General features: G+C 44.7%; 1 protein-coding gene and 1 long non-coding RNA gene across 2 annotated transcripts in view; one reads left to right on the top strand and one right to left on the bottom strand.

Moving 5' to 3' along the window:
- Positions 1-4,502, top strand: part of LOC112162682 (brevican core protein) — a 14,552-nt gene extending 10,050 nt beyond the window's left edge. The window contains exons 9-14 of the mRNA XM_024298565.2: positions 1,544-1,651; positions 2,749-2,907; positions 2,970-3,052; positions 3,149-3,293; positions 3,706-3,888; positions 3,959-4,502. Coding sequence (XP_024154333.1) covers positions 1,544-1,651; positions 2,749-2,907; positions 2,970-3,052; positions 3,149-3,293; positions 3,706-3,888; positions 3,959-4,095 — 815 coding nt within the window. The 3' untranslated portion in view covers positions 4,096-4,502. The remainder of the gene's footprint in view (positions 1-1,543; positions 1,652-2,748; positions 2,908-2,969; positions 3,053-3,148; positions 3,294-3,705; positions 3,889-3,958) is intronic.
- An 8,068-nt stretch (positions 4,503-12,570) lies between these two features.
- LOC112162696 overlaps positions 12,571-14,111 on the bottom strand; it is an 8,064-nt gene continuing 6,523 nt past the window's right edge. The window contains exon 3 of the long non-coding RNA XR_002922131.2: positions 12,571-13,557. This is a non-coding gene — a long non-coding RNA (uncharacterized LOC112162696). The remainder of the gene's footprint in view (positions 13,558-14,111) is intronic.

Genomic DNA, 14,111 nt, shown 5'->3' with positions numbered 1-14,111 from the left:
GACCCTCCCCCCCACTGGGACACTCCCCATTTCTGCATGCTCTCCTCCTCCTGCTCCTCCCAAGATCTCAGGAGCAGCAGCTCCTCTGGTTGCCGTGGCGACAGATCTACAGACAGAAGGGGGATGCTCTCCTCTGCTCTAAGCTCCTCTGCTCCTCCTCTCTTCTGTCCTTCTAACAAACCTGGAGGTTTTCTGAGGTGGAAACAATCAGCTGATGAAGTGATGACTCAGCGAGTCCGTCAGAGTTTTCCTCTCTGGATCCAGAAGCACATAAATAAACACATTTCCACATGAAACACGCTGGAATAAACACACTTTCTAATCCGCTGAGATACGTGGTTTGAAATGAACACAATTGTTGTTTCAAACTGTTTGTTTGGAGGTTCTTTATTTCAAATCCAGAATTCTAAGAAACTACACAAACGTCTGAGTTGTGTTTCTGTTTTACACACAGGACTGTGTGTGTAGTGGATGCCCCAATGCCTGATGGGAAAAGCAGTTTTTAGTCCTCTCCCCTCCTGCACTTCTCCCAGAGGGATGCATGGTGAACACTTGAGAAAAAAATATTTTTTTGTCTGATATTAAATAAAAAGGATTCTTTTTTTGGTTCCTTTAGTTTCTTTCAGCTTGAAGCTCATTAAAAAAACCTCCAGCTTCAGCGGTGAAGCCTCTGGATGTGTTTGACTTTTATTCAGATTTCATTAAGAACATTTCTAACAGGAAGTGATGTAAGGAAGTCAAAGGTTTCAGGTCACAAACACCAGAGAAACATCAGTTTTAATGTTCAGGATTTTCACATTTCAATGATAAGGAAATTATTTTAATGAATTTATTATTGAAGTTGATTAAATAATGAGGATTATTAAAGTCTTTTTCCATGACAGCAGATTCTTTATAATTGAACCTTTATTTGACCTTCATGTGAACTAATTTGATGTTTTTATTTTCATTTTATTTTTCATTTTCAAACTTCATGACCAACAGAAACAAAAATCATCCGTGTGATCTCATCAGATAAGACTGAATTCATCCCTTCAGATTGTGTTGAATTATTTGGATGAATTTAAAAATCTTTGTTCAGGATTTTAAGAAGTTCTAACGTTTTGACAGAACTTGATCTTCTTCTTTAGCAGAACCTCTGGTGTTTTCGTGAACAACGTTACTGTTTTTGTTTTTATCACTACGTCATCCAGAATCTGCTAGAACTCACAGGAGAAACTTTGGCTTCATCAGTTCCTTTTTAATAAGATTTATTCTCTTCTAAAGAAAAAATCCAGCTTTTTAAGAATGAATTCAGTATCTCGAGTCTGAGGAGTTTGTCCAGATCAAGTCAGAAGACCTGAAGACCTGAAACTCTGAAGACCTGCAGGACTGACTGGGACCTTTGTCCTCTACCGCCACCTGCTGGTGGACATTGAGACTGCTGCTCCTTCTCAGACATCCTCAGAATAAAACGGTTTTCTGGTCAAACATGTGAACCCGCTCGGGTGTGAAGACGTTCTCTGAATAAAGTTCAGTAACAGCAGCCTGTGGTCGGTTGCAGATGTGTGCTTGGACGACCCCTGTCAGAACGGAGGAACCTGCACTGAGGATCAGGGTCAGCCCCGGTGTCTCTGTCTGCCTTCGTATGGAGGACCCTTCTGCCAGAGCGGTGAGTCCTCTGAGCCGGCGTCTGTCTGCACCTGTGTCTGTCTGCATCTGTGTCTGTCTGCATCTGTCTGCATCTGCATCTGTCTGCATCTGTGTCTGTCTGCATCTGCATCTGTGTCTGTCTGCATCTGTGTCTGTCTGCATCTGTGTCAGTCTGCATCTGTGTCTGTCTGCATCTGTGTCTGTCTGCATCTGCGTCTGCCTGCGTCTGTGTCTGTCTGCATCTGCATCTGTGTCTGTCTGCATCTGTGTCTGTCTGCATCTGCATCTGCGTCTGTCTGCATCTGTGTCTGTATCTGCATCTGTGTCAGTCTGCATCTGTGTCAGTCTGCATCTGTGTCTGTCTGCATCTGTGTCTGCATCTGCGCCTGCATCTGCGTCTGTCTTCATCTGTGTCAGTCTGCATCTGCATCTGTCTGCACCTGCATCTGTGTCAGTCTGCATATGTGTCAGTCTGCGTCTGCATCTGCGGCTGTGTCTGCATCTGCGTCTGTCTGCATCTGTGTCTGTCTGCACCTGCATCTGTGTCAGTCTGCATATGTGTCAGTCTGCATATGTGTCTGTCTGCATCTGTGTCTGCATTTGCGTCTTTCTGTGCCTGCATCTGTGTCTGTCTGCATCTGTGTCAGTCTGCATCTGCATCTGTCTGCACCTGCATCTGTGTCAGTCTGCGTCTGCATCTGCGTCTGTGTCTGCATCTGCGTCTGTCTGCATCTGTGTCAGTCTGCATCTGCATCTGTCTGCACCTGCATCTGTGTCAGTCTGCGTCTGCATCTGTGTCTGTGTCTGCATCTGCGTCTGTCTGCATCTGTGTCAGTCTGCATCTGCATCTGTCTGCATCTGCATCTGCATCTGTCTGCATCTGCATCTGTCTGCATCTGCGTCTGTCTGCACCTGCATCTGTGTCAGTCTGCGTCTGCGTCTGCATCTGCCTCTGTGTCTGCATCTGTGTCAGTCTGCATCTGCGTCTGTCTGCATCTGTGTCAGTCTGCGTCTGCATCTGCATCTGTGTCTGCGTCTGCATCTTCATCTGCATCTGCATCTGCATCTGCGTCTGTCTCCACGCTGACCGATCGGTACCTCCTCTGCTGCTTCCAGACCTGCAGCGCTGTGAACCGGGCTGGGATAAGTTCCACGGTTTCTGTTACCGCCACTTCAGCCGCCGGCAGAGCTGGGAGGTGGCAGAGCAACATTGCCGCAAGCTGGGGGCTCACCTGGTGTCCATCATGACCCCGGAGGAGCAGGACTACATCAACAGTAGGACAGCAGCAGCATTAGTGGGGTTGAGGGACGGATGTTCAGAACCCGTCTGTCTGCAGGAAACTACAAGGAGTACCAGTGGACCGGGCTGAACGACAAGACCTTTGAGGACGACTTCCGCTGGTCTGACGGGAACCAGCTGGTGAGCTGGAGCTTTTGGTGTCAGACATCAGAGGGAGGTTCTGTTTGTTGGAGCTGATGGTTTGGGTTTGTCTGTTTGATGGTTTCCCGCCCAAAGCTCTACGAGAACTGGTACCGCGGCCAGCCGGACAGCTTCTTCCTGTCTGGGGAGGACTGCGTGGTGATGGTCTGGCACGACGGCGGGCGCTGGAGCGACGTACCCTGCAACTACCACCTGGCCTACACCTGCAAGAAAGGAACCTGTGAGTCACCTGAGGGAGAAGGCGTGGCCTGCTCTGATCTTTATTGAAACCATGTGTCAAAGTCAAGGCCCCAGGGCCGGATCCGGCCCTCCAGATCATTTTATTTTATTATTATTAATGACCCGATGTTATCTTGTTCTCAGTTCTAACTTGTATAATTTGTTCAAAATATATTTTTATGGAGAGTAAAATATTTCAATTTATTTAAGGTTTAAGTTGATTTTTACTTTTTATTATTCATAATTATGGTAAAAAGTTACAGATTTAAAGTTTTAAAATAGTCATTCTGCAGCTTTTTGGAATATTCTGTGACCTGAGGTGTGTTTTGGATTTCCCCTGTCCGACTGAGTTTGACCCTCCTGGTTTAAACGGATGTTGGAACATTCCCGCTGAACCTCGTTCCTCCTCTCAGCTTCCTGTGGGAGGCCTCCGAAGGTCCGGAACGCCGTCCTGTTTGGGAAAGTCCGGCAGAATTACGAGACCAACGCGGCGGTGCGGTTCCACTGCGAGGGCGGGTTCCAGCAGAGGCTCCGCCCTCTGGTTCGCTGTCTGCACGGAGGTCGCTGGGAGAGGCCGCAGATCCAGTGCATCCCCGGTGAGACTTCTCAACTTCACGATTACTGTTGACAACCGTTCTAATAATAATGAGTGTTGTTTTTGTTCAGAGGGCGGGGCCTCAGAGGGCGGGGCCTCAGAGCGGCGACCTGACCACATGGTCACCACCCACAGCAACTTTGCAGCAGCTGAAGTCCAGGATGAAGTTACTACAAAGACTGTTGAATTCTGGGAAATCAAGTTTTAGCTCAGCTGCTTTGCTGTTTTTTGATTCTGTTTCTTGTAAATGTTTGGAGACATTAAGTGGAGTTTCTCAGCAGCCAATCAGAAGGCGGGAACAGATGGCGCCGAAGTCTTCACCACGTTTCCTTTGGTTCCAGTTTTCATCTAAATCCAAACAAATCACTGTCTTCCTCACTCAGTAGTTTTGACGTCGTTAAATCACATTTGAACAAGAAGACGTGAAACTGATTTTTGTTCTTCAACCATTTCCAGCAAAACAAACTCCTGGAATTCTTGTTTTGTTGAGATGATCCCACGTTTGTCTGAACAATCCTCTCGATCTCAAGCAGACACCGTTTTGTTTGTCGGCTTTATGTTGTAATAAAGTTTTGTACAACAGAGCAAAGAATAAAGAGACTTTTCCTATTTATTGTTCGGCTTCCTTCCCAGTTTTTCTGCTTTCTCCCTGCAGGGGGCGCCACACAAACCCCGCTAAGCCTCTCCGTCCTCCTCATGTCATCCTTCCTTCTCTTTGGTCTTCCTCCAGGCTGTTTCATCATCATCATCACTTCCTCTGATGGTCAGCATGATCCCACCAGCAGATGGCGCCGCTGCGTCACGTTTGTTTTCATCATTGTCTTTCAAACTCTCCAGTTTTTCTCTGATGTTTGTGACGTCATTGTTGTCTTTAAAGCTTCACTCGTGACCTTCAGTTGACCTCCAGAAACAGGTCGCCCTCTCCTCCGTCTGTCTGCCGGTTTCCTGGTTCTTCATCTAGAATGTTTTAGTGTCATTCCATCTTCTCATGAGTATTTAAGGTGTCATCAGTACAAAAGAAGAACGTCTCTTAAAAAATGAATGAAATCAAGATTGAAAACTTGAAAATAGTTTGAAATCAGTTTTAAACTAGAAAATATAAACTGCAAACTTGAAAGAAATATTGAACAACGTGAATTAAAAAAAACTAAAACTGTAACTAATTAAAAATAAATGTTAGTTTGTAGTTTCAACTTTCCTGTTTTTCGTTTCTCCCAGTTTGCTTCCGGTTGTTTTCAAAGCCCCGCCCCCAAATGAAATCAGGATCAGCTCAAGAAATTCAAATCGAAAACAGAAAACAGGGAAAAGGGAAAAGTTGAAGCACAGATGCTCGTTTACTTTTGACATCGGTAACAGTTTTAGTGTTTTTTATTCAGGTTCAAATTTACTTTATTTCTTTTAAATTTTTCATCTTGTTTTTCCTTCGTTTGAAGCTGATCCTGATTTGATCCCATAAAGGTTTCATAGAGGCTTTCAGACATGATCTGCTGGTTTCTGTGTTCCACCTGCAGCATTGAAGGAGGATCAGCAGAATGAGGTTCTGGGTTCTGGTCCAGCTGGAGCGTCTGGTTCTCCTCTCGTCTCCTGCAGAATTGATCTCAGACATGAACCTTTTTGAGTTTACGTTCATAAAACCTTTATCTTCGTAAATAAACATGTCTGGTTGTTTCCTTCAGAGAAGCAGAGAAGGTTCTGCAGTCCGGAGCGTCTCGGTTCTGTTTCCTCAACGTTTCAGGAAAACCCGACTGGAGACTAAAACCTCAGAATGATCCAGAACCGTCGAGTTCAGCAGGAAGAACCCTGGAGATATTCGGAGGAGTCTAATGTTCTTTCTGTAGAGCTCAGACGGAACCGGGTGAGTTCACATTTGAACCCGAGTGGACCAGAACCAGATCCATAAACTTCTGTGGAGACGTTTTTTGGATCAACAGAAGATCAGAGAACGGAAGACTCAGAAACTCGACAAACATCTATAGAACTGGGATTAACTCCTTTTTCTATAAGCTTAAATCACTGAAACGGTCCAGAACTTGAGTTCTGCTGTCTTGGATCCACAGAAGTCCAGCAGGATCAGACCTGAGCCGGACCTTCAGGAGGAAACGCCTCTTAAAGGTTGTTGATCTGGACGCATCGGAATGTTTAGGTTTTCATGTCTGTAGATCTAGAGACTTTTATTTTGAAAATCTTGGACAAAAATCTGACAAACTATAAAGAAATGAATTTATGGTTTTAAAGTGAAGCAGAAACAAACATTTGGTCCTGAAATGTTTGTTTTCCTGTAAATCTGTGAAGAATCGCAGAGAAACTGAGGAGCGTTTTCTGCAACAAACAAAATGATGGAAAATGTCTCAGCAGAACCGGGAATTCTTTAAGTTTATGTAAAATTAAATACAAATGTTTTATTTGATTTATCAGGAAATAAAAACATTTAATAAACAAGCAAATATTATCATTTCAGATGAAAATAAAAGCAAAATCTGTTTATTTTCTCTAATCTTTCAAACGAATCAAAGAAAAAAATTAAATCTTTTGTTTACATTAAAAATAATCAGTAAACATAATAAATAAACAAACAATCAAATTATCACATAATCAGAGAAATCTGACAGAAAGTTCTCTCTGTTCTGATCCGTGAATAAACTTTATGGGAACAAAAACTCTTTGAAGTCGCGTTCAAATAAACCAGAAACTCATTTATTGAAATGAACATTTGATGCTTTTTAAAACATTTGTGTTTGTTGGTGTAGAAACCTTTGATCAAATGTAACCTTATGTCTGAGTCGTCCGTCTCGGGGGTCGATCAGCTGATCTGATTCCTCCGTCTCGGGGGTCGATCAGCTGATCTGATTCCTCCGTTTCTTTGAATTCCTGCAGCCCAGCATTAGCATGAGAAAGGGTTTGACCTCTGACCTCTCCGCCGTGCCCCAAAGCTGGGACGGGCCGCCAGGCGCGTCTGCTTACCGCAGACGGACGACGATCGATTCTGATGATTTAGACGCGTTTGTTTGTTGTTCTTTCAGACTCGGGATAAATAAAACATGAGATCCGAATCAGACGGAGAACTTTGGCGGGAAAACGAGAACGACTTCTGGGAAGAGGCCGCGTTTAACCCTTTAACACGGAGCTCCACCGTTCAGGATCCTGTTAACGGGTGAAAACTTACAGTTGGATAAAGAATCAAGGGTCATGGGTGGGCGGAGCCTGGACAGACCCGCGGTCCTTCACGGAGTCGCTCATCGGGTCCTGGTCGGTTTTTGGACTCCAGAACTCCAGGTTCACACAGGAAAAACATGCAAACGGGTCGGAACCGGGCCTGTGAGGGACTGTGCACCAGCGTCCAGCCCTCCGCTCTGAGTGACTGTCATGAAGACGATGATGAAGGTTTCCGTTTTCATCAGAAGAGCCAAAGGAAGTCAGAGCTTTTATTTTGAAAATCCGGAGGAGGATTTACCTTTACAATAAAGTCAAAAGAGGATCTAATCTGGATTCAAGAGCTGCAGTATCAGCGCCAACAGGTTGGTGGTTTGATTCCCAAAGCGACTATCAGTGACGCTGAAGAAGGACAAACACAGAATTCTGCGTCTGCGTGGGGTTTTCTGATGTTCCTGTGAGCGTGGCGAGCTGGAGGACGCCGCCACAGACCATCCTCCGGCTGCCCAACATCATCTTCCTCGTGACCTTCAGACTGAACTCTGACCTTGCAGCTCTCATCAGAGAGGAGGTCAAGAGGTTAAACGGAGGAAACCAGCATCTTAACAGCCTCTTTATCCAGCCCTGACAGCCCCTCCCCCGACGTGGCGAGGAGACTCTCGCTAAACGCAGATGAATCTGCTGATGTTTTCATGATCAATCACTTCCTGCAGGAGTTCATTCTTTCACAATAAAGAAAAAAATGAAACTTTTTCCTCAGAAATTTGTTCTATTTTCATTTCAAATGTTTCCAAATTCATACAAACATTAATTTTATGAAATGTTTATTAATTTTCTTTAACTTTTGTTCATCTGCATAAAGACTAAATTCTTAAAACGTGTTTTGATCAGAAAAGACTGACAGATTTTTAAGGCTCTTATTTTGACATCACATAAACAGGAAAAGCCAAACGAAGTGGGCGTGTCCACCCACAGGAAGCAACAGGATTTCCCAGGTGCCTTTGACCCCAGCAGATCAAAGGGACGGAGGTCAAACCACTTGAGGGTCTAAAGAGGGTCACGAAGCCCCGCCCCCATTCTTCGCACTGTGTGTGTGTGTGTGGGGGGGGGTCATGGGTGAGGTCAGCCCCCCCACCCACCATGTCATTCTGACCCTAAACTGAATGAATCCTCATTAATTCCACATTTCTGGGTTCTTCCGTCTGCTGGTGTCAAACGTGCAGACGGTGAGGGACGCTGCACCAATGCCCTCATTACACAATCCCCACAGATGTGTCCACAGGTGTGTCCATTAGGTGTGTCCATTAGGTGTGTGCATCAGGTGCGTCCAGAGGTGTGTCCACAGGTGTCTCCAGAGGTGTGTCCAGAGGTGTGTCCACAGGTGTGTCTATTAGGTGTGTCCACAGGTGTGTCCACAGGTGTGTCCAGAGGTGTGTCCAGAGGTGTGTCCATTAGGTGTGTCCAGAGGTGTGTCCACAGGTGTCTCCAGAGGTGTATCCAGAGGTGTGTCCACAGGTGTGTCTATTAGGTGTGTCCACAGGTGTGTCCATCAGGTGTGTCCATCAGGTGTGTCCATCAGGTGTGTCCATTAGGTGTGTCCACAGGTGTGTCTATTAGGTGTGTCCACAGGTGTGTCCACAGGTGTGTCCAGAAGTGTTTCCATCAGGTGTGTCCATCAGGTGTGTCCATTAGGTATGTGCATCAGGTGTGTCCAGAGGTGTGTCCACAGGTGTCTCCAGAGGTGTGTCCAGAGGTGTGTCCACAGGTGTGTCTATTAGGTGTGTCCACAGGTGTGTCCACAGGTGTGTCCAGAGGTGTGTCCAGAGGTGTGTCCATAGGTGTGTCCATTAGGTGTGTCCAGAGGTGTGTCCACAGGTGTCTCCAGAGGTGTGTCCAGAGGTGTGTCCACAGGTGTGTCTATTAGGTGTGTCCACAGGTGTGTCCACAGGTGTGTCCAGAGGTGTGTCCAGAGGTGTGTCCACAGGTGTGTCCATTAGGTGTGTGCATCAGGTGTGTCCACAGGTGTGTCCACAGGTGTGTCCAGAGGTGTGTCCAGAGGTGTGTCCACAGGTGTGTCCATTAGGTGTGTGCATCAGGTGTGTCCACAGGTGTGTCCAGAGGTGTGTCCAGAGGTGTGTCCAGAGGTGTGTCCACAGGTGTGTCCACAGGTGTGTCCAGAGGTGTGTCCAGAGGTGTGTCCACAGGTGTGTCCATCCAGAGGAGACTCAGACCTGAAGGTTTGCTTAAGAGCAGCATGAGGGTTGCCGGTTCGATTCCCGGACGTCCTGCAGGCTCAGTTTCACTCCATGTTTCTTTATGCTTCCAGGTGAAACTTTTCCTTCATTTCTGTTCATTTTTCACAGCAGATTAAAGAAGAAAAGAACATTTTTATGGTTGAGAATCTCAAACAAAGAAGGTTTTTGGTTCACAGGTTCTGGTTTAGATCTTCAGCTTCTTGATTCATTTCTGTTCATAAAATATTCAAGTTGAGGGAAGAAAATCCTTCAGTCAATTTGATTCTTAAATATTATAGTTCTAAGTTGAATGAAATAATAAAATCTTCAGTTCATAAACAGTATTAACAGTAAAATGAAAACAGTGTTTTTGAATAAAGTCTAGAATAAAGTTTTGCTTGAACTTCGTTTCTGCATCATTTCTGAGATCGTGGTTCACGTTTGGATGTTTGTAATGAAGAGACGTCAGCGTTTGATGTCCTCCCATCGTCTGAGGACAAAGATCTCCTCTGAACTTGAACTCTGTGCCCCCCCCCCATCCTTGACTTTCTGCAGCCCCCGTCTGGCCCCTCCCCTGCCATTCTTTCCTGGGGGGCCGGGGGCTCCCGGAGACGGCCGCAGAGGCCCGCCATCCCAGAATGCTAATCAGCTTCCCGCCGACACTTCCCACGACGTCGCCCAGACGAGGGCTTTTGTTCCAGACTCGGCTGCTGTCTGGGGCCACAGCCTCACCTTTCAGGGGGCGGAGCTTCACCCACATTTACATGGGATCCCAGAACCACAGCAGAACCGAACAGACACTGGAAGGAAGTTTTTCTGCTTCTGACAGCAGACGAGCGTCATGATCAGTCTGGAAACAGATCAGACTAAATTAGCTAAAACAGTTAGCATGTAGCTGAGATATTAGCTAAACCAGTTAGCATGTAGCTGAGATATTAGCTAAACCAGTTAGCATGTAGCTGAGATATTAGCTAAACCAGCTAACGTGTAAATATTAGCTAAACTCCAAAACAGTCCAAAGAGCTGCAGAAACTTTAAAACTGTAACTTTTTAACATAATTATGAATAATAAAAACTCAGGAATATTATTCCAGAATAAATCAACTTAAACCTTAAATAACTTTCAATATTTTACTCTCCATAAAAATATATTTTGTCAAAATTATACAAGTTAGAAATGAGCTGAAGATAACATCGGGTCATTAATAACAATAAATAAAATGATCTGGAGGGCCGGATCCGGCCCCCGGGCCTCGACTCTGACATGTGGTTTAACAGATGTGGTGGAGAGGAGGGGTCAGGAGGGTCAGGAGGGTCAGGAGGGTCAGGAGGGTCAGGAGGGTCAGGAGGGTCAGGGTTACCATCGGGGTCAGACCTTCTACTGTTTGTCCAGCAAACTCCTGAAGCTGCAGAATCAGATGTTTCCAAACCGTAACAAGAGTCCAGGTGTGAACGTCTCATTCTGGCCTTGTTGGTGATGCTCGCCGTGACCTTTAACCCCAGAGTGTCGTGAGCGTGCGGGGATTCGGTCCATGTTTTCTGATGCAGCTGCATCCTCAGGTCTGCACGTCCTTCACAGCAGCTGCGGCTCGCAGACGCGGCGGCTGCGGCTCGCAGACGCGGCGGCTGCAGCCAGCATCCAGGTCAGCGGCTGCGTTTGAGGTCGTCGGCGATCAGCTGATGGGAATCCGCTGATGTTCAGGAAACAAACGGACATCAGTCCATCTTTGACAGAGAACAAACTCCTCCTCCTCACTGGAGACATTTGTCTGATGTAGTGAAAGTTCTCATGTATCCAGGAGAATCTTCAAGTTCAGTCGTGGAGTCTGGATTTACAATCTGGATATTTAATCTGAAGTTAACATCTGGATTTAGAATCCAGATTCTTAGTCTGTATTTAAACTGGGTTTAATATTTGATTTATGACCTGGATTTATTTATCTGAATTTAAAATCAAAATTTTAAATAATCTTAATCTTATTTTGATTTATACTCTGGATTTGTACAGTATATCTAAATATATAACAGGAACTTAAAATCTGGATTAATAATCTTGATCCGTATGTAGACTGAACCCATAAACCCCAGAGTCACATCAGTGTTACAGCAAAATCTCTGAAATGTTTTTCTTGGTTTGAGGTGTTTAACATCATTTTATTTTTGAGGAGAAATGGGTCTGTGTCTAAAATCTGGATTAATAATTTAGATTTAAATCTGGATTTAAAGAGTCACTCCAATCAAATCTTTGTTGTTTTTAACATTTTCCTCATAGAGGATCTAAGTAGAAGATTAAACAATAAAAACTGTGTTTCTGAATATTACTTAGTTCAAATCAGGAGCAAATGAAAACCGGATGTTTGAAAATGCTCGGACTAATGACACAGCTCCTGGAGTGGGCGGAGCTAAAGCCTACCTTTTATCTCTGATTCTGATCAGAAATGGATCCATTAGTGTCTTCATTTCCTCCATCTGAGCTGGAATCTGACGTTTAAACCGGATAACTGCAGAACGTGAGCTTGAGGTGGAGCTGTAAACTAGCATGAGAGAGTGTAAACAAAGGGCTGATGGGAAATGAGAGGAGCTAACTTCTCTGCAAAAGCCCCGCCCACATCCCAGAATTGCATTTCTAATGAGCTGCAGATAATTGGTCTTAAATAACGAAGCAGGTTTTTTGATTTGGGCTAAAACCTCCAGAATGATCATTAAAGATGACTGGGAACGGTTTGATTACAGTAAATGTAACCAGCTGGAGTGGGGATTTAGAGTCTGGATCTCTAATCTCTGGATTCGCTCCACCTCTGATCCCGCCAGCTTCATGGTGGAGGACGGAGCTCCACCTGAGGACTTTTTCTCGTCTTTCCTTCAGACTTAGTTTTCAGTTTGTGTTTGAGTCACAGTCTGGAAACGTTCTGGTTCTGGTTTGGTTTGGTGAAAAGCAGCTCGTCTTATGGCTTCAGATGAATCCACTAAAAACGTCCAGGTTACCATGGTAACAGGCCTGCATCCCTAAAGAGAAATGGACCAAAAATGGTTCAGACATGAAGCAAACATTTTCAGAACTCTTCCTCACTTCTGCTTCAGATTAGATCTTCACTTCTTTTCTGTTGATAAAAGTCTCTTAACTATTAACCCCCCCCCACCCCCCCCACCCCTCGGTGGGTCCGATTCAGCTTCAGTCTTCAGCCTTTAATCCACAGAGGAAAGTCTTTCAAAAGAATCTCTGGTCTCACTGTCAACATTATCGTCGTTATTGATTAATAAAAACATTTTAAATACAATTTCATGTTCCTGAGACAGTAAACGTTGAAGCATTTCATGGATTTATTCCACATTAACGTCTTTTCTCGTTTGCTGCACATTTGAACAGTTTCATTAAAGTCGTGTCACTTTAATGACAGTTAAATTACAAACAGTTTTGACCCAAAAAAAATGCAGAATAAATCAGAAAACTCTTTTTAATCCATAACAGAACGTTGTGCTGAGCTCAGAAATCTCACATCAGTCAGAAACTTTCATTCATTCATTTATTCATGTGCAAAAACTGCATCAGGAATCAGTGATTTACATAAATAGTAAACGTATATTTAAATAAACAGTAAACATATTTAAATAAACAGTAAACGTATATTTAGTGGTGGTTCTAAACGTTTGAATGTGCAGAAAGATTGTGAACGACTGCTGAGCTGCTTCAGTATCATAAGCTCAATCAGGATCATCATTTAACATTAAAACTGTATTTAAACTCAAGCTAAGAACAAACATGAAGGTCTGTGGATGGAAGGACTGATGGGGAACAGAGGATGGATTTAGTCTTTACTCCAGAAAAATGTCTCTAAAACATTCAAACATCATAAATAACTGATTGTCATTGGCTCAATTTTTCCCATAAAGCTTCATTCTCAGAGTTTGTGAAGCAGAGATGGACAGAGAGGAGCTTCAGGTTTGACCCAAAACGTCCTGCAGGTGTTTCCTCAGCAGCTGCAGACCAGCTGCAGACCTGCTGCAGACCTGCTGCAGTCGGTCTGCAGACTGGCTGCAGAGATGCTGCAGAGATGCTCTCCAGCTGCTGGATGGATCCCTGTGATCTTGCAGCTCCTTCAGCGTTCGTTTGACCTCATCCGGCGATTTCTGTAGTTTTTGCGTCTCGACGGCAAACGATGACGATTCCATCCAGCTGTGAGGTGATGATCCTGACATCAAGTCATCCAGTGAAGAAACTGCTGCTTCAGAGAAACCATGAGGTTCTTTGTGTTCAGTTGGTCGCGACCTTCAGCTTCCATCCGATTCTGAAAAACAGAATTTACTAATATCAGAACCAGAACCAGATTCCAGGACATGCTAGGAATAAAAACGTTCAGATGATTTCAACCCTGAAACTCTTGCCTCCTCTAACGCTGTCTTTCAAAAGACTTCCGGACCTCCTAGACCTCCTTCTTTCTTATGGACCTCCTCTTTTTTTAAAGACCTCCTTGTTTCCTAAAGACCTCCTCGTGTCTTAAAGACCTCCTCGTGTTTTATAGACCTCCTCGTGTCTTATGGACCTCCTCGTGTCTTAAAGACCTCCTCGTTTCTTAAAGACCTCCTCATGTCTTAAAGACCTCCTCGTGTCTTATAGACCTCCTTGTTTCTTAAAGACCTCCTCGTGTCTTATAGACCTCCTTGTTTCTTAAAGACCTCCTCGTGTCTTAAAGACCTCCTTGTTTCTTAAAGACCTCCTCGTGTCTTATGGACCTCCTGGTCTTCCTCAGACCTCGATCCCTCAGAGATGAGATTCAGAGTTTCTGGGACTTCTAAAACATCTCACAGAAGAACTCGTGCAATCACGCCTGACAGTCGTGGT

The sequence above is a fragment of the Oryzias melastigma genome, linkage group LG11 (assembly GCF_002922805.2).
Source record: "Oryzias melastigma strain HK-1 linkage group LG11, ASM292280v2, whole genome shotgun sequence".
Taxonomy (NCBI): domain Eukaryota; kingdom Metazoa; phylum Chordata; class Actinopteri; order Beloniformes; family Adrianichthyidae; genus Oryzias; species Oryzias melastigma.
This window is presented reverse-complemented; position numbering and strand designations above follow the sequence as displayed.